Genomic DNA, 17324 nt, shown 5'->3' with positions numbered 1-17324 from the left:
CCCACCCCTCTCCACCCTCTCTCCCACCCCTCTCCCACCCCTCTCCCTCCCACCCCTCTCCCACCCCTCTCCACCCTCTCCCACCCTCTCCCTCCCACCCTCTCCCACCCCTCTCCCACCCTCTCCACCTCTCTCCCACCCCTCTCCCACCCCTCTCCCACCCCTCTCACCCCTCTCCCACCCCTCTCTCCCACCCCTCTCTCTCACCACCCTCTCTCTCACCCCTCTCCCACCCCTCTCCCTCTCTCCCACCCCTCTCCCACCCCTCTCCCACCCCTCTCCCACCCCTCTCTCCCACCCCTCTCCCTCTCTCCCACCCCTCTCCCACCCCCTCTCCCTCTCTCCCACCCCTCTCCCTCTCTCCCACCCCTCTCCCTCTCTCCCACCCTCTCCCACCCCTCTTCCTCTCTCCCACCCTCTCCCTCTCTCCCACCCCTCTCCCACCCTCTCTCCCACCCCTCTCCCACCCTCTCTCCCACCCTCTCCCACCCTCTCTCCCACCCTCTCTCCCACCCCTCTCCACCCTCTCTCCCACCCCTCTCCCTCTCTCCCACCCTCTCTCCCACCCTCTCTCCCAACCTCTCTCCCATCCTCTCTCCCACCTCTCTCCCACCCTCTCTCCCACCTCTCTCCCACCCTCTCTCCCACCCCTCTCCCACCCTCTCTCCCACCCCTCTCCCACCCTCTCTCCCACCCCTCTCCCACCCTCTCTCCCACCCCTCTCCCACCCTCTCTCCCACCTCTCTCCCACCCTCTCTCCCACCCCTCTCCCACCCTCTCTCCCACCCCTCTCCCACCCCTCTCTCACCCTCTCTCCCACCTCTCTCCCACCCCTCTCTCCCACCCCTCTCTCCCACCCTCTCTCCCACCCCTCTCTCCCACCCCTCTCTCCCACCCCTCTCCCACCCCTCTCCCACCCTCTCTCCCACCCCTCTCTCCCACCCTCTCTCCCACCCCTCTCTCCCACCCCTCTCTCCCACCCCTCTCCCACCCCTCTCTCCCACCCCTCTCCCTCTCTCCCACCCCTCTCCCTCTCTCCCACCCCTCTCCCTCTCTCCCACCCCTCTCTCCCACCCCTCTCTCCCACCCCTCTATCCCACCCCTCTCTCCCACCCCTCTATCCCACCCCTCTCCCACCCCTCTCCCACCCCTCTCCTTCTCTCCCACCCTCTCCCACCCCTCTCCTTCTCTCCCACCCCTCTCCCACCCCTCTCCCACCCCTCTCCCACCCCTCTCCCTCTCTCCCACCCCACTCCCACCGCTCTCCCTCTCTCCCACCCTCTCCCACCCCTCTCCCTCTCTCCCACCCCTCTCCCTCTCTCCCCTCTCCCACCCCTCTCTCCCACCCCTCTCCCACCCCTCTCTCCCACCCCTCTCCCTCTCTCCCCTCTCCCACCCCTCTCTCCCACCCCTCTCCCACCCCTCTCTCCCACCCCTCTCCCACCCCTCTCCCACCCCTCTCTCCCACCCTCTCCCACCCATCTCCCACCCCTCTCCCACCCCTCTCCCACCCCTCTCCCACCCCTCTCCCACCCCTCTCCCACCCCTCTCTCCCACCCTCTCCCTCTCTCCCACCCCTCTCTCCCACCCCTCTCTCCCACCCTTCTTTCCCACCCCTCTCTCCCACCCTTCTTTCCCACCCCTCTCCCACCCCTCTCTCCCACCCCTCTCCCACCCCTCTCCCTCTCTCCCACCCTCTCCCTCTCTCCCACCCCTCTCCCTCTCTCCCACCCCTCTCCCTCTCTCCCACCCCTCTCTCCCACCCCTCTCTCCCACCCCTCTTCCCACCCCTCTTCCCACCCCTCTATCCCACCCTCTCCCACCCCTCTATCCCACCCCTCTCCCACCCTCTATCCCACCCCTCTATCCCACCCCTCTCCCACCCCTCTCCCACCCCTCTCCCACCCCTCTCCTTCTCTCCCACCCCTCTCCCACCCCACTCCTTCTCTCCCACCCCTCTCCCACCCCACTCCTTCTCTCCCACCCCTCTCCCACCCCTCTCCCACCCCTCTCCCTCTCTCCCACCCCACTCCCACCGCTCTCCCTCTCTCCCACCCCACTCCCACCGCTCTCCCTCTCTCCCACCCCTCCTCCCACCCCTCTTCTCACCCCTCTTCCCACCCCTCTCCCACCCCTCTCCCTCTCTCCCACCCCTCTCCCACCCCTCTCCCACTCTCCCACCCCTCTCCCATCCCTCTCCCACTCTCCCACCCTCTCCCACCCCTCTCCCTCTCTCCCACCCCTCTCCCTCTCTCCCACCCCTCTCCCTCTCTCCCACCCCTCTCCCTCTCTCTCACCCCTCTCCCTCTCTCCCACCCCTCTCCCACCCCTCTCCCACCCCTCTCCCACCCCTCTCCCTCCCACCCCTCTCCCACCCCTCTCCCACCCTCTCCCTCTCCCCCACCCCTCTCCCTCTCCCCCACCCCTCTCCCTCTCTCCCACCCCTCTCCCACCCCTCTCCCTCTCTCCCACCCCTCTCCCACCCTCTCCCTCTCTCCCACCCCTCTCCCACCCCTCTCCCTCTCTCCCACCCCTCTCCCTCTCTCTCACCCCTCTCCCTCTCTCCCACCCCTCTCCCACCCCTCTCCCACCCCTCTCCCTCTCCCCACCCCTCTCCCTCTCTCCCACCCCTCTCCCACCCCTCTCCCTCTCTCCCACCCCTCTCCCACCCCTCTCCCACCCCTCTCCCACCCCTCTCCCTCTCCACCCCTCTCCCACCCCTCTCCCTCTCCCACCCCTCTCCCACCCTCTCCCTCTCTCCCACCCCTCTCCCACCCCTCTCCCACCCCTCTCCCTCTCTCCCACCCCTCTCCCACCCCTCTCCCTCTCTCCCACCCCTCTCCCTCTCTCCCACCCCTCTCCCTCTCTCCCACCCCTCTCCCTCTCTCCCACCCCTCTCCCTCTCTCCCACCCCTCTCCCACCCCTCTTCCTCTCTCCCACCCTCACCCTCTCTCCCACCCCTCTCCCACCCCTCTCCCTCTCTCCCACCCCTCTCCCTCTCTCCCACCCCTCTCCCACCCCTCTCCCACCCCTCTCCCACCCCTCTCCCACCCCTCTCCCTCCCACCCCTCTCCCACCCCTCTCCCTCCCACCCCTCTCCCACCCCTCTCCCTCCCACCCCTCTCCCACCCCTCTCCCACCCCTCTCCCTCTCCCCACCCCTCTCCCACCCTCTCCCACCCCTCTCCCACCCCTCTCCCTCTCCCCCACCCCTCTCCCACCCCTCTCCCACCCCTCTCCCACCCCTCTCCCTCTCTCCCACCCCTCTCCCTCTCCCACCCCTCTCCCACCCCTCTCCCTCTCTCCCACCCCTCTCCCACCCCTCTCCCACCCCTCTCCCACCCCTCTCCCACCCCTCTCCCTCTCTCCCACCCCTCTCCCACCCCTCTCCCTCTCTCCCACCCCTCTCCCTCTCTCCCACCCTCTTCCTCTCTCCCACCCTCTCCCTCTCTCCCACCCCTCTCCCACCCTCTCTCCCACCCTCTCCCACCCTCTCTCCCACCCTCTCTCCCACCCCTCTCCCACCCCTCTCCCTCTCTCCCACCCTCTCTCCCACCCTCTCTCCCAACCTCTCTCCCATCCTCTCTCCCACCTCTCTCCCACCCTCTCTCCCACCTCTCTCCCACCCTCTCTCCCACCCCTCTCCCACCCTCTCTCCCACCCCTCTCCCACCCTCTCTCCCACCCTCTCCCACCCTCTCTCCCACCCCTCTCCCACCCTCTCTCCCACCTCTCTCCCACCCTCTCTCCCACCCCTCTCCCACCCTCTCTCCCACCCCTCTCCCACCCTCTCTCCCACCCCTCTCCCAACCTCTCTCCCACCCCTCTCCCAACCTCTCTCCCACCCCTCTCCCCCACCCCTCTCCCCCACCCCTCTCCCACCCCTCTCCCAACCTCTCTCCCATCCTCTCTCCCACCCCTCTCCCACCCCTCTCCCACCTCTCTCCCACCCCTCTCCCACCCTCTCTCCCACCCTCTCTCCCACCCTCTCTCCCACCCTCTCCCACCCTCTCTCCCACCCCTCTCCCACCCTCTCTCCCACCCCTCTCCCACCCTCTCTCCCACCCCTCTCCCACCCTCTCTCCCACCCCTCTCCCACCCTCTCTCCCACCCTCTCTCCCACCCCCTCTCCACCCTCTCTCCCACCCCTCTCCCACCCTCTCTCCCACCCCTCTCCCACCCTCTCTCCCACCCCTCTCCCCCACCCCTCTCCCCCACCCCTCTCCCCCACCCCTCTCCCCCACCCCTCTCTCCCACCCCTCTCCCCCACCCCTCTCTCCCACCCCTCTCCCCACCCCTCTCCCCCACCCCTCTCCCCCGCCCCTCTCTCCCGCCCCTCTCTCCCGCCCCTCTCCCCCACCCCTCTCCCCCACCCCTCTCCCCCACCCCTCTCCCCACCCCTCTCCCCCACCCCTCTCCCCCACCCCTCTCCCCCACCCCTCTCTCCCACCCCTCTCCCCCACCCCTCTCTCCCACCCTCTCTCCCACCCCTCTCTCCACCCCTCTCTCCCACCCCTCTCTCTCCCACCCCTCTCTCTCCCACCCCTCTCTCTCCCACCCCTCTCTCCCACCCCTCTCTCCCACCCCTCTCTCCCACCCCTCTCTCTCCCACCCCTCTCTCTCCCACCCTCTCTCTCCCACCCCTCTCTATCCCACCCCTCTCTCTCCCACCCCTCTCTCTCCCACCCCTCTCTCTCCCACCCCTCTCTCTCCCACCTCTCTCTCCCACCTCTCTCTCCCACCCCTCTCTCTCCCTCTCTCTCTCCCACCCCTCTCTCTCCCTCTCTCTCTCCCACCCCTCTCTCTCCCTCTCTCTCTCCCACCCCTCTCTCTCCCTCTCTCTCTCCCACCCCTCTCTCTCCCTCTCTCTCTCCCACCCCTCTCTCTCCCTCTCTCTCTCCCACCCCTCTCTCCCTCTCTCTCTCCCACCCCTCTCCCTCTCTCTCTCCCACCCCTCTCCCTCTCTCTCTCCCACCCCTCTCCCTCTCTCTCTCCCACCCCTCTCCCTCTCTCTCTCCCACCCCTCTCCCTCTCTCTCTCCCACCCCTCTCCCTCTCTCTCTCCCACCCTCTCCCTCTCTCTCTCCCACCCCTCTCCCTCTCTCTCTCCCACCCCTCTCCCTCTCTCTCTCCCACCCTCTCCCTCTCTCTCGCCCACCCCTCTCCCTCTCTCTCTCTCCCACCCCTCTCCCTCTCTCTCTCCCACCCCTCTCCCTCTCTCTCTCTCCCACCCCTCTCCCTCTCTCTCTCCCACCCCTCTCCCTCTCTCTCTCCCACCCCTCTCCCTCTCTCTCTCCCACCCCTCTCCCTCTCTCTCTCCCACCCCTCTCCCTCTCTCTCTCCCACCCCTCTCCCTCTCTCTCTCCCACCCTCTCCCTCTCTCTCTCCCACCCCTCTCCCTCTCTCTCTCCCACCCCTCTCCCTCTCTCTCTCCCACCCCTCTCCCTCTCTCTCTCCCACCCCTCTCCCTCTCTCTCTCCCACCCCTCTCCCTCTCTCTCTCCCACCCCTCTCCCTCTCTCTCTCCCACCCTCTCCCTCTCTCTCTCCCACCCCTCTCCTCTCTCTCTCTCCCACCCCTCTCCCTCTCTCTCTCTCCCACCCCTCTCTCTCTCTCTCACACCCCTCTCCCTCTCTCTCTCTCCCACCCCTCTCCCTCTCTCTCTCTCCCACCCCTCTCCCTCTCTCTCTCTCCCACCCCTCTCTCTCTCTCTCTCCCACCCTCTCCCTCTCTCTCTCCCTCCCACCCCTCTCCCTCTCTCTCTCCCTCCCACCCCTCTCCCTCTCTCTCTCCCTCCCACCCCTCTCCCTCTCTCTCTCCCTCCCACCCCTCTCCCTCTCTCTCTCCCTCCCACCCCTCTCCCTCTCTCTCTCCCTCCCACCCCTCTCCCTCTCTCTCTCCCTCCCACCCCTCTCCCTCTCTCTCTCCCTCCCACCCCTCTCCCTCTCTCTCTCCCACCCCTCTCCCTCTCTCTCTCCCACCCCTCTCCCTCTCTCTCTCCCACCCCTCTCCCTCTCTCTCTCTCCCACCCCTCTCCCTCTCTCTCTCCCACCCCTCTCCCTCTCTCTCTCCCACCCTCTCCCTCTCTCTCTCCCACCCCTCTCCCTCTCTCTCTCCCACCCCTCTCCCTCTCTCTCTCTCCCACCCTCTCCCTCTCTCTCTCCCACCCCTCTCCCTCTCTCTCTCCCACCCCTCTCCCTCTCTCTCTCCCACCCCTCTCCCTCTCTCTCTCCCACCCCTCTCCCTCTCTCTCTCCCTCTCTCTCTCCCACCCCTCTCCCTCTCTCTCTCCCACCCTCTCTCTCTCTCTCTCTCCCACCCCTCTCCCTCTCTCTCTCCCACCCCTCTCCCTCTCTCTCTCCCACCCTCTCCCTCTCTCTCTCCCACCCCTCTCCCTCTCTCTCTCCCACCCCTCTCCCTCTCTCTCTCCCACCCCTCTCCCTCTCTCTCTCCCACCCCTCTCCCTCTCTCTCTCCCACCCCTCTCCCTCTCTCTCTCCCACCCCTCTCCCTCTCTCTCTCCCACCCCTCTCCCTCTCTCTCTCCCACCCCTCTCCCTCTCTCTCTCCCACCCCTCTCCCTCTCTCTCTCCCACCCCTCTCCCTCTCTCTCTCCCACCCCTCTCCCTCTCTCTCTCCCACCCCTCTCCCTCTCTCTCTCCCACCCCTCTCCCTCTCTCTCCCACCCCTCTCCCTCTCTCTCTCCCACCCCTCTCCCTCTCTCTCTCCCACCCCTCTCCCTCTCTCTCTCCCACCCCTCTCCCTCTCTCTCTCCCACCCCTCTCCCTCTCTCTCTCCCACCCCTCTCCCTCTCTCTCTCCCACCCCTCTCCCTCTCTCTCTCCCACCCCTCTCCCTCTCTCTCTCCCACCCCTCTCCCTCCCCTCTCCCTCCCCTCTCCCTCCCCTCTCTCCCACCCCTCTCTCCCCTCTCTCCCACCCCTCTCCCTCTCTCTCGCCCACCCATCTCCTTCTCTCCCTTTCCACCTCGCCTCCATCCTCTTTCTCTCTCCTATCTCTCTCCCCACCATCCCTCGTTCCTCGTTCCTCCCTCCTCTCTCCTCTCTCCTCTCTCTCTCCCCACCATCCCTCGTTCATCCCTCCTCTCTCTTCTCTCTCTCCTTCCCCTCCCCTCTCTCATCCCTTCCTCATATCTCTCTCTCCCTCCCTCTTTCTTTCCCCACCCTTAATGTTTATGACAGTGAAACGACGGATTGTATTTGCTCGTGTTCAATGAGAGGGCATTCAACAAACTTGTCATAGTCAAGCTTCGATCTTTGGCTTGAATGATAACGAGGATAATTAACGATCCAATATGTTGATTACAGCCACGGTGTACATTATAATGACAGCACCATGTTCACCTGAACCGTTCTGCTTCTTCCGTGTCAAACAGACGAAGGTCAATCAGCATTGCAGCTGGAGCACCCACGTGACAGTCATTAATCATTAATGTTTCTATTTATTGCTCGTAAACCGTTTCAACTGAGGAAAACATACTTGCCTGATGTGCAATACATGGTTTGAGGGTATTGCTCAAATGTACTTAGTTGTGTTCTTAACAGAAAAGTTTTGGAGAAGGTTGTTCACATTTCGCCAGTTATCATGGAATTTTGAAACGGTACCACCATGACGTCATCATGTAGCATGCGGCAGCACATGTTGATTTCACGATCTTGCTAAGCTGGTATTCACTCCCTGAGGATCAAGGTCGATACTGGTCCAGAGGGCAATACCTTACCCCTTTGGATATACAGGCAAATGTATCCCCAAAACGTCGACTCATCTGAGCTGCTGCGACCTGACCGTGTTAAAGAGAAACCCCAGACAGTAATAACGGCCCATAATAGTTCGCAAATTCGGCAATTTTGCACACTCATGGTCCCTTACAAGAAAGGGAATACCCAGTGGGTCGATACTGAGTTTTTCATAGTCAAGGCCGCTGTCCCCACAATCCTTGGCCTGCCCACCTGGAGTGACCTTCAACTACTCACCCTCCACTGCTCGCTGAAGGAGAACTGTGCAACTGACAAGCCAGTGAACACAGTGGACGACCTGCTGGCCACCGATCCAGACCAATTTGATAATATTGGCAATTTTCCAAACCAGTACCGCATCGTAGTAAACCCCAGGGTACCCCTGTACTACGTGCACCACGTCGATGCCCGATCCAGATGATAGACGAAGTAAAGTCAGCACTGGACAGAATGCTGAGACAGGGCATCGTACAGAAGGTCGACCAGCCTACAGACTGGGTCAGCAGTCTCACCGACGTGTGGAGAGCAAGCGGAAAACTTCGACTACGCCTGGACCCAAAAGAGTTGAACCGTGCCATCAAGACGTGCCACCTCCGTACTCCCACGCTCGAAGAGCTGACTCATAAGTTTGCAGACTCAATGGTTTTCTCCAAGCTGGATGCCAAAAATGGGGACTGGTCAATCAAGCTTGATCATCCCTCCCAGCTACTCACGACCTTCATCTCACCATATGGTTGTTAGTGCTTCCGGCGAATTCCATTTGGACTCGTGATGTGCTGGGACGTCTTCCAGGTCAGGATGGACCAAATTCTCGAGCAATGCCCAGGTGTCATCAGCAATGCAGATGATATTGGTGTCCACGGAAAAACGGCGCAAGAACATGACCACAACCTTCACCACCTCATGAGAACAGCTGCCAGATTTGACCTGCAGTACAACAGTGACAAGTGCAGCATCAAAAAGCCACAGATTCCGTTTTTTGGTCACATCTTTGACAAACAAGGTGCCCACCAAGACCCAGGGAGAGTGGATGCGATCCAGAGCTTACCAGACCTGAAAAACGTCTGTGAGCTTCGCAAGCACCTGGTATCATCACGAATGTGGGCCCCGTCATACTAAAGCTGTCTGACCTCACAGCTCCCCTTCGTGAACTGGTGAAATCAGAGCAACGAGAATGGACAGCCAGCCAGAGCCATGCTTTCCAAAAGGTCAAGGATGACATCTGCCATGAGACTTGCCTAACCTACTTCGACCCACAAAAAATCACAACACTACATGTCGACGCCACCACAAAAGGCCTTGGGGATTGCCCAATGCAAGACAACAAGCCAAACGCCTTCACATCAAAGAGCCTGTCTGAGGTGGAGCAAAGATAGGAATGCGAACATTGAGCGTGAGATGCTGGCCGTCGTGTTCAGATGCGAACGCTTCCACACTTACCTACACGGTCGCCCCTTCATTGTCGAGAGTGACCACAAGGTGCTGGAAATGATCAGCTTGAAAAATCTGACTGCCGCCCCACCCCAACTGCAACAGATGCTTCTGTGGCTCCAGGGGTATGACACACGTATCAAGTACAAAGCTGGTAAAGACTTGCTCCGAGCCGATGGGCTATCTTGCTTGCTGACGCCAATGGAAGCACCAACCATCCAGCTCGATGTGAAAGTACAGCACATCCAATTCAGCCATCAGAAGGCACAGCAAATGCAGCAAGCCACAGATGTGGATGCCATCCCAACCCCGCACGGGAAAGTCACTTCAATCTGATGGCCAGAAAGGCCACTATCCGCAATCAAACGGCTTCATAGTACGCCAGGTGGAAACCATAAAGAACACGACACAAAACAAAGTTCTCTGGTGTGGATACACACATGGCCGTCCTCCATTCTGAGGACTACGACCATTGACAGCCACCCTGGGTCAGTCAACTGCTGAGCTCCTGAATCGGAGGAAAATGAAATCCAACCTGCCACCAAGGTGCCGAACTTGTCACCGAATCGTGACGTAACCCGACATGCACTTCAACGTTGGCCAGCGTCCCAGAAAGAGTACTTTAACTGCCGGCCCAGCCCCAATCTTGGGTCATTTCAACCTGCCCAATGGGTTCGGGTTTGGGTCCCGTACTTGGGATCCAGCATTTCTGTCCACCACACAATCAGAGCCCAGATCGGTCGAAGTCGTCACGGAAACAGGAAACTTTCTGAGGCGGAATCGCCGTTACATCTGACCTGCTCCACAGAACCAGTCAAGGCAGCCCGAGATGTTCCAGAACGCCCCTTGTCAAACCGATGTGGACCATGCCGCTGCCAAGGGACAACAGTGTGCTGACAAGGAACCACCATCATCACCACATATCCAAGAAGCCCACCACGCTAGTAGCATCCCGAACTCGGTCTGGTCGCACGGTCACAAGCTCTGTCAGGGTGGACATTTGATCCGCAGTGGTCCAGTTAATACGTGGGAGGATAGCCATCCTGAACTGCATTGCATTTCGCCCGGAAATACCACGAGTTTTTTTAATCTCTCCTTATGTTTCCTTCCCTTTCGATGCTTTGGATAAACTGTGTTTTTTTATTCTTGAAGAAAAGGGGGATTTCATGTGAGCTGGAACCGCAGCCCCTGGCAACGGGACAGGGCACGGGGAGTGGAAGCCGAGTGTGGCAGTGATGGTGTGTGGGGCTATGGCGGATACCTGTGCTGAGTGACATTGTGTGCTCTGCTGGTCATTCAACCTGTTGATCTCCTTTCGTGAGACGTGGAATCATCTCGTTGCACCCACACCAACGGCTTGTCCAAGTCTCACTCTATTTTATCTTCTGTCCTGCTGTTGATGCGTCCTGATCCGTTCAGTGTTCTCGCTCTTCCAAGAGCCCAGACTTGAAATTCAAAAAATACACCCATGCGGGAGTGATGGTCATTTCTGCGAGAAAATATATAGCCTCCTGAAGGTAGGGCAGTTTTTGCAAACTTTGAAGTCTCGTGACGTGAAAACGAAAGCGAAATTTGAAAATCCGTCCTGACCAAATTTAGATATTGTCCCATAGATTCATATGCCACAATCAAATTCAAGATTACTTGAGAAATGTTGGAGGAGATAGATTTTGAAAATCGTCATTTTCACATTTTTTGCCAACTTTGAAGTCACGTGACACGAAAGCGAATATTGAAAATCCGTCCTGACCAAATTTAGATATTGTCCCATAGATTCATATGCCACAATCAAATTCAAGATTGCTTGAGAAATGTCGGAGGAGATAGATTTTGAAAATCGTCATTTTCGCATTTTTTGCCAACTTTGAAGTCACGTGACACGAAAGCGAATATCGAAAATCCGGCCCGATCAAAATTTAGATGTTGTCCCATAGATTCATTTGCTACAATCAAACTCAAGATCGCTTGAGAAATGGCAGAGGAGATAGAATTTGAAAATCGTAATTTTCGCAACTTCAAAGGCCTCGTGACCTTGACCTTGACAATCAGTGACCTTGAAAGTCATACCATGACATGAAAGTCGTGTACGTGCTGGGACTACGACGTGCAACGCAGTTACACGCGTCCCTTGAGGGGTCTGGGGCATGCCCCCCCCCGGAATTTTTTTTTTTAAATGAAGCAAAATGGTGCAATCTCCTGCATCAATACGGAAAAACTTGTCATCATCACTGTTTCCATCCGTTGCTAGGGTAAACATCGACCTCTATCAGGATCACTAATGATCAGATCTCCCGCTTCAACTTCATTGTGAATGGACGGACGGACCCATATTCCCCTTTCTTTCACCAATATTATTAGGTCATTGGAAATGACCTAAAAAGAAGAGCATTGTTGACGTAAGCACGAGATTCCATGATGGCATTGTGACGTCACAATTCGTCGTTGTGATCGAACATGCACAGTGTGTCGTCAGTTTGTCCTGGTTCGCTGTGCGTTGCGGTCGTGCATTGAAGAGTTCCTCCAACAAATTGGGATTATTAATTTTTAAGAGCAGTTTACGAAGATCAGAATGCCCCGGTAAGTGAGGGAATGCCGTGTTGGTAATTTGGGGTAAAGTAAGGATGGTGAGATGTTGAGAACTCGCGATTCAATGGGAGATGATGTTAAAAACCTGAACACTCAGAGTGATGGAGCTGGGACGGGCTCGGGGAAGAGTTCAGGAGAGTGAATGTGAATGGGAACAACGAGAGGGATGAAAACGAACAGGAGTGGGGAGTGTGTGTGTGTGTGTGTGTGTGTGTGTGTGTGTGTGTGTGTGTGTGTGTGTGTGTGTGTGTGTGTGTGTGTGTGTGTGTGTGTGTGTGTGTGTGTGTGTGTGTGTGTGTGTGTGTGTGTGTGTGTATATGTATATGTTACATCTCGATGTATAAGACAGAGATCGCTGTCCGTTCTTGTTTCTCTCGTTCACGCTGATTGGCTGAGTGAAGCGGCTCGGTGTGATGTGATTGGTTCCCAGTAAGATTGAATAATGTATCGTTAAGGTTTATTTCTTGTTGATATTCGAAATCTGATTTCATATTTAACGATGGAAACTCTTCGCTTTAATAATTATGTGGAAATCTGGAGATAAATCGGATAAAAATTTGTGAAAAACGATTTATTTCTTCCCTGATATAATTAAATAATCCGCTCGCGGAATGTGAGGTGAAATGTTCCAAAATTCATTTTTTCCCTCTTGTTGAGGTAATTATTGAATGTCATTTTATTTTACTCCGTCCAGGGACACCAGCAATCAGGATGTTTTTGGATTCGGAATTTACTTTTATTATCTGGACATTTTTAACGTAAACATCCAACATGGAATCACAGTTTGTTTATGAACAGAGTTTAGATACGATCTCTGACAGGATGACCTCGAGGTGCACACACACACACACACACACACACACACACACACACACACACACACACACACACACACACACACACACACACACACACACACACACACACACACACACACACACACACACACACACACACACACACACACACACACACACACTCACCATCATCCCGGGTTTCACAGGTTGGGTGAGTCATCAATGTGTGTGTCGTCCCTCCCATGGTCTGTCTTCCAACATTATTTAATGGTCCTTCAAGATCCCCACGTTGTCCTCCACGAAGAGTGGGCGAGTTATCGTTGGTACCATGGCCGAATTACAAATTCCTGCACCAACTACTGTGGGGAAGGCAATGACACACAACCCAGTCTGAGTGGGGGAGAGAGATTGTATACCTGCCAACCCTTTTTGTAGGAGAAGCGGTAGGCTGGCGTGTGACGCAGTTACACGCGTCCCTCGAGGGGTCCGGGGCATGCCCCAACCCCCCTCCCCAGAAAATTTTCAAAAAAAATGAAGCAAAATGGTGCAATCTCCTGCATCAAGACTGGGAAAAACTTGTCCTCATCATCACTGCTTCCATCCGTTGCTAGGGTAAACATCAGATCGTTCCGGCAGACATTTTGCTTGATGCGATCAACTGACTGACCCACGATGGTGCACGTAATACGAGTCGCCTTGGTTCGACCACATGCGATCTCGCTGTCGGGGAACATCCGCGGGACCAGCTTGGAGATATGGTCATTTAGGGCCGGAGGCAAATTGTGCTCCATCAACAGTCCTTGAAATCAAACCTCGGCGTTGATTGACGTCAGCATCTCTCGCACTGGCTGGAAGGATATTTTTGATGTGGTTGCCACCGCGTGGGAGTTGCTCATGTGTTTCCCCGTGCAGATGTTGCGACTCAAGTCGTTGTATCCCCCATGACTGATGGACAAGTTTGATTGACACACATCACAGAAGGCATGTCCGTCTCCCTTACGCGAAGCCTTGATACACTAGAACTCTGTTGTCCAACTTGGCTTAAACTTGTTGACCCAGCTTGGGGGTATTTTTTTCTTTTCTGGTGTTTGCATTGTTGTCGTGCACTGAAGCGATGAGTCCTCTCTGTTAACTGCAGTCTATGATCATGAATGGAAAATGGCGTGTTGTCTTGAAATGAATGCCCGCTGTTTCCTGTCGTCCCATTGGTCATGCTTAGTTTGGAAGCAATAACCAATCGCTGACGAGATAAGAAATCAAGGTCAGGCACGAGTTTTGTAGAATGTAGAAGCAGCCACGTGTAATACGATCTTGGCAGTGAGAAACGAACGCAAAACTGAAAAAAACACAACTATTAATTTTTTTTCCAATAACAACTTCCAAATGCGGTCAGACTAATAAAATCGGTATGCATTGGGAGCTATAGAAAATCGGTGGGGTTGGTACCCAGGTCAAAAAACCAGTAAAGACCAGTAGCTTACTGGTCAACTGGTACCAGATGAAAACCAGTAGCCAACTGGTACCAGTAAAGCCAGTTGGTTTCTTAGTGGTTTTAATATGGAAATTGGAATAGAGTGATATATTACCAGTTGAAATACAATTGTATTTAACTAACTGGTATCAACTGGGACCAGTACATTGTAACTGGTATCAACTGGGAGACCAGTACATTGCAACTGGTATCAACTGGAACCAGTAAGACTTTAACTGGTACAAATATGAGCTACTGGTTTTTTCAACTGGGAAATTGGAATTCTGACTGAATTTAACTGGTACCAGTTGAAACCAATAGAGACCAGTTAAAGACCAATTAGAACCAATAGAGACCAGTTGAAAATGTGTACTGGTTTTAACTGGTTTTTCGACCTGGGTAGGTACAAGATTGGGGTGGGGGAAGGGGAAGAAGAGAGGGACAGGGAGGAAGAAGTTTCCTTCTGTATCCATCTTGTCCACCCCATTCCTCCCTCCCCCATTGTTTGTCCAATTCTTCATCTTGTTTGACCATTAATTCCACTGTTTGTGTCCCCCCCCCCCCTCCCCTCGCCTTTTGTCCTGTTGCGCTTCGATCGGTTTTGTGTTCTCGCTCTTCCACGAGCCTTGACTCTGGATCCAAAAAAGTCATTGGTTGGGAATCAATGTACATGCTTCATGGGCCGAATGGTGTGCACATGTACGTGTTTAAGTGTGTGCACGTGAAAGTTGCTATTGTTGAATGCTACATTTACACAATGGTGGATTTCAGGAGATGGAACAGAGACCTATCAGGACTTAAAGTATCCAGCTCCAGTTTATAATATGTTACACATTAGGTGTGTACGCAAGTGCAACAGGCCTTGCACAACGCGTGTGTTCACAATAACATGTACAACATGTGCTGCCACCAATGGAGCTCTCCCTTGTCTTGAAGCATCCAGATTAACAACAGCAAGGAACGATCTCCAGATTTACCTGAACAATGGTTATCTCCGTACCTATCCAGACGGTGGTTATCTCCAGAATGTGTCTGGACGGTGTTTATCTCCCGATGTGTGCAGACGATGGCTATGTCCAGAAGGACCCCCCCCCCCCCACTTTACCCCCTTTACCCTGCCTTCCCCTTCTCACCCTGCCTTTCCCCCCTCACCCAGCCTCCCCCACCCCTCGTGCTGCCTTTCGTCCACCCCCTGCCTTCCTCACTTCGCACTGCCTCCCCCCCCCCCCACTCACGCTGCCTTTCCCTCCATTTGCACTGCCTTTCCCTCCCCTCGTGCTGCTTTTCCCTCCATTCACGCTATCCTCCTGCCAAGTCCCCTCCCCTCTTCTCTTCCACCACACATCACTCCAGAGGTCAGGAGAGGAAGGGCTGTCTAAGAATGTGTGAATTGGACAAATGAAAGATTTTATTTTTTTAAGTACAGAAGTTGGAACTGCTGCTCGGAATATTTCAGTTTTTATAAAACAATGAATCGCCAGATCGATGCAGGATACTTGAGAGATATGCATGCTCGCTCGAAGCTGTCTAGTCTGGGTTTGAATCCCGACCCAGCTATAAACTGTCATCCCGGTGTTTCACAGGCAGGGTGAGTCATCAATGTGTGTGCCATCTCTCGGATGGACGGTGAACTTGGCATCACATCTGCCGGAATCCTCCCTCTCCTCTCCCCCTCTGCACTCTACCCCCTCCCCTCTCTCCCCTCCCTTTCCCCCTCCCTTTCCCTACCCCTCCCTTTTACCCCCATCTTCCTCTCACCGCTCTTCCTCTCTCACCCTTATCCCACCCCAAACCCTCTCTCTCTCCCCCACCCCTCTCTCTCCCACCCCTAGCCCTCCCTCCTCTCTCTGACTCCTCCCCTCCCCTTAATACTCCCATCAGCGAAGCGACGGGTTGTATTTGCTCATATATCAGAGGTTCCCAAACCCAGGGTCGTGACCCAAACTTGAACCCCCCCCTCGAAATCTCAATTTTTGAGGGGGGGTTTCATGTCAAAAGCAATTTGACAATTTTTATCATAGGTACACTAGGCACCAGTATCATTTGGGTTGCGAGGCAAATGTGATTTCAAATTTTGGGTCATGGACAAAAAAGTTTGGGAACCACTGTCATATATATATATATATATATATATATATATATATATATATATATATATATATATATATATATATATATATATATATATATATATATATATATATATATATTGGAACAGCATATTAACATATTAATGTTAACAGCAGTGGAAGTGGAAAGAGTTTAAAATGTAAACGTTTGATTCTGGCTGAAGCTTCACGTGTACAGTGTACACCTTCTTTCGTGGCCTGCAAAATGTTCACCCCCCCCCCTTTCAAAGTTTTCACAGTTTGATGCCATATGAGCTTATTTCATGATTCGATCAAATCACACTTGATATATAGTCTTTATAAACCTCTCCAAAGTGATAATGCAGAAAAATACAGTTAAAATGTGAAAAAGTTAGATCAACAGAGAAAAATCAGAGGATTCTAAATCACATGAGAAAAATCAGAAAATCAGAGGGTGGTTGAGCAATGAGATAAGGAACGCTACTCAGGAGAAGCAGAAGGCATTTCTTAGGTTTAAAAATAACAGGACTGGAGTGAGATTTATATCACGATCGAAGTAAACAGAGGCAAGTTAAGAAAATAACTCGGCAAGCCAAAAAGAGAGGATCAGAAGGACATGCCTAAGAATATTAAACATAATAGCAAGGCTTTCTTTTAGTATATCAGGGGAAAAGAACAGGTTCGGACCAGTGTGGGCCCATTGAGGAATAGCACCGGGAGAGTGGTTAGTGATGAAAGTGAGATGGCAGGCTTAGTAAAGAGGTATTTTTCTTCCACTTTGACACAAGAACAGTCAGGAAAATTGCCAACAGCTGAGAGTATTTATCAAGGAGGTGAGGAAGGGCTTTTACAGAAGATCCAGGTTGGAGTGGAAGAAGTAAAGGAACAGCAAGGTAATCTAAGAGTAGATAAGGCTCCGGGTCCAGATAATATGCACCTGAGAGTCTTGATGGAGGTGGTTGAGCAGGTAAGCGAGATGTTTCCGGATATTTTCAAGAGTTCCCTGGAGTAAGGACAGGTACCAGAGGATTGGAGAGTCACAAATGTAACACCACTATTTAAGAAAGGATCCAGAGAAGAATTGGGAAACTATAGACCTGTTAGCTTGACTTCCATTGTGGGGAAGGTGTTGGAGACATTAATTAAGGTCCAGATGAAAAATCATTTAAGCAAATACAAACTAATTAAAGGTAGTCAGCT

General features: G+C 54.9%; 1 protein-coding gene across 1 annotated transcript in view; it reads left to right on the top strand.

The window, feature by feature from the left end:
* Positions 1 to 11395: 11395 nt before the first annotated feature.
* Positions 11396 to 17324, top strand: part of LOC147021995 (SUN domain-containing protein 2-like) — a 45486-nt gene continuing 39557 nt past the window's right edge. Inside the window, exon 1 of the mRNA XM_085892498.1 lies at positions 11396 to 11757. Within this exon, the coding sequence (XP_085748624.1) occupies positions 11750 to 11757 (8 nt within the window). The 5' untranslated portion in view covers positions 11396 to 11749. The remainder of the gene's footprint in view (positions 11758 to 17324) is intronic.

The sequence above is a fragment of the Eptatretus burgeri genome, chromosome 8 (assembly GCF_056783735.1).
Source record: "Eptatretus burgeri isolate ZD-2024b chromosome 8, Ebu_testis_v1, whole genome shotgun sequence".
Lineage (NCBI taxonomy): Eukaryota > Metazoa > Chordata > Myxini > Myxiniformes > Myxinidae > Eptatretus > Eptatretus burgeri.
The sequence above is the reverse complement of the archived record's forward strand: the minus strand, read 5'-3'. Positions and strand labels throughout refer to the sequence as shown.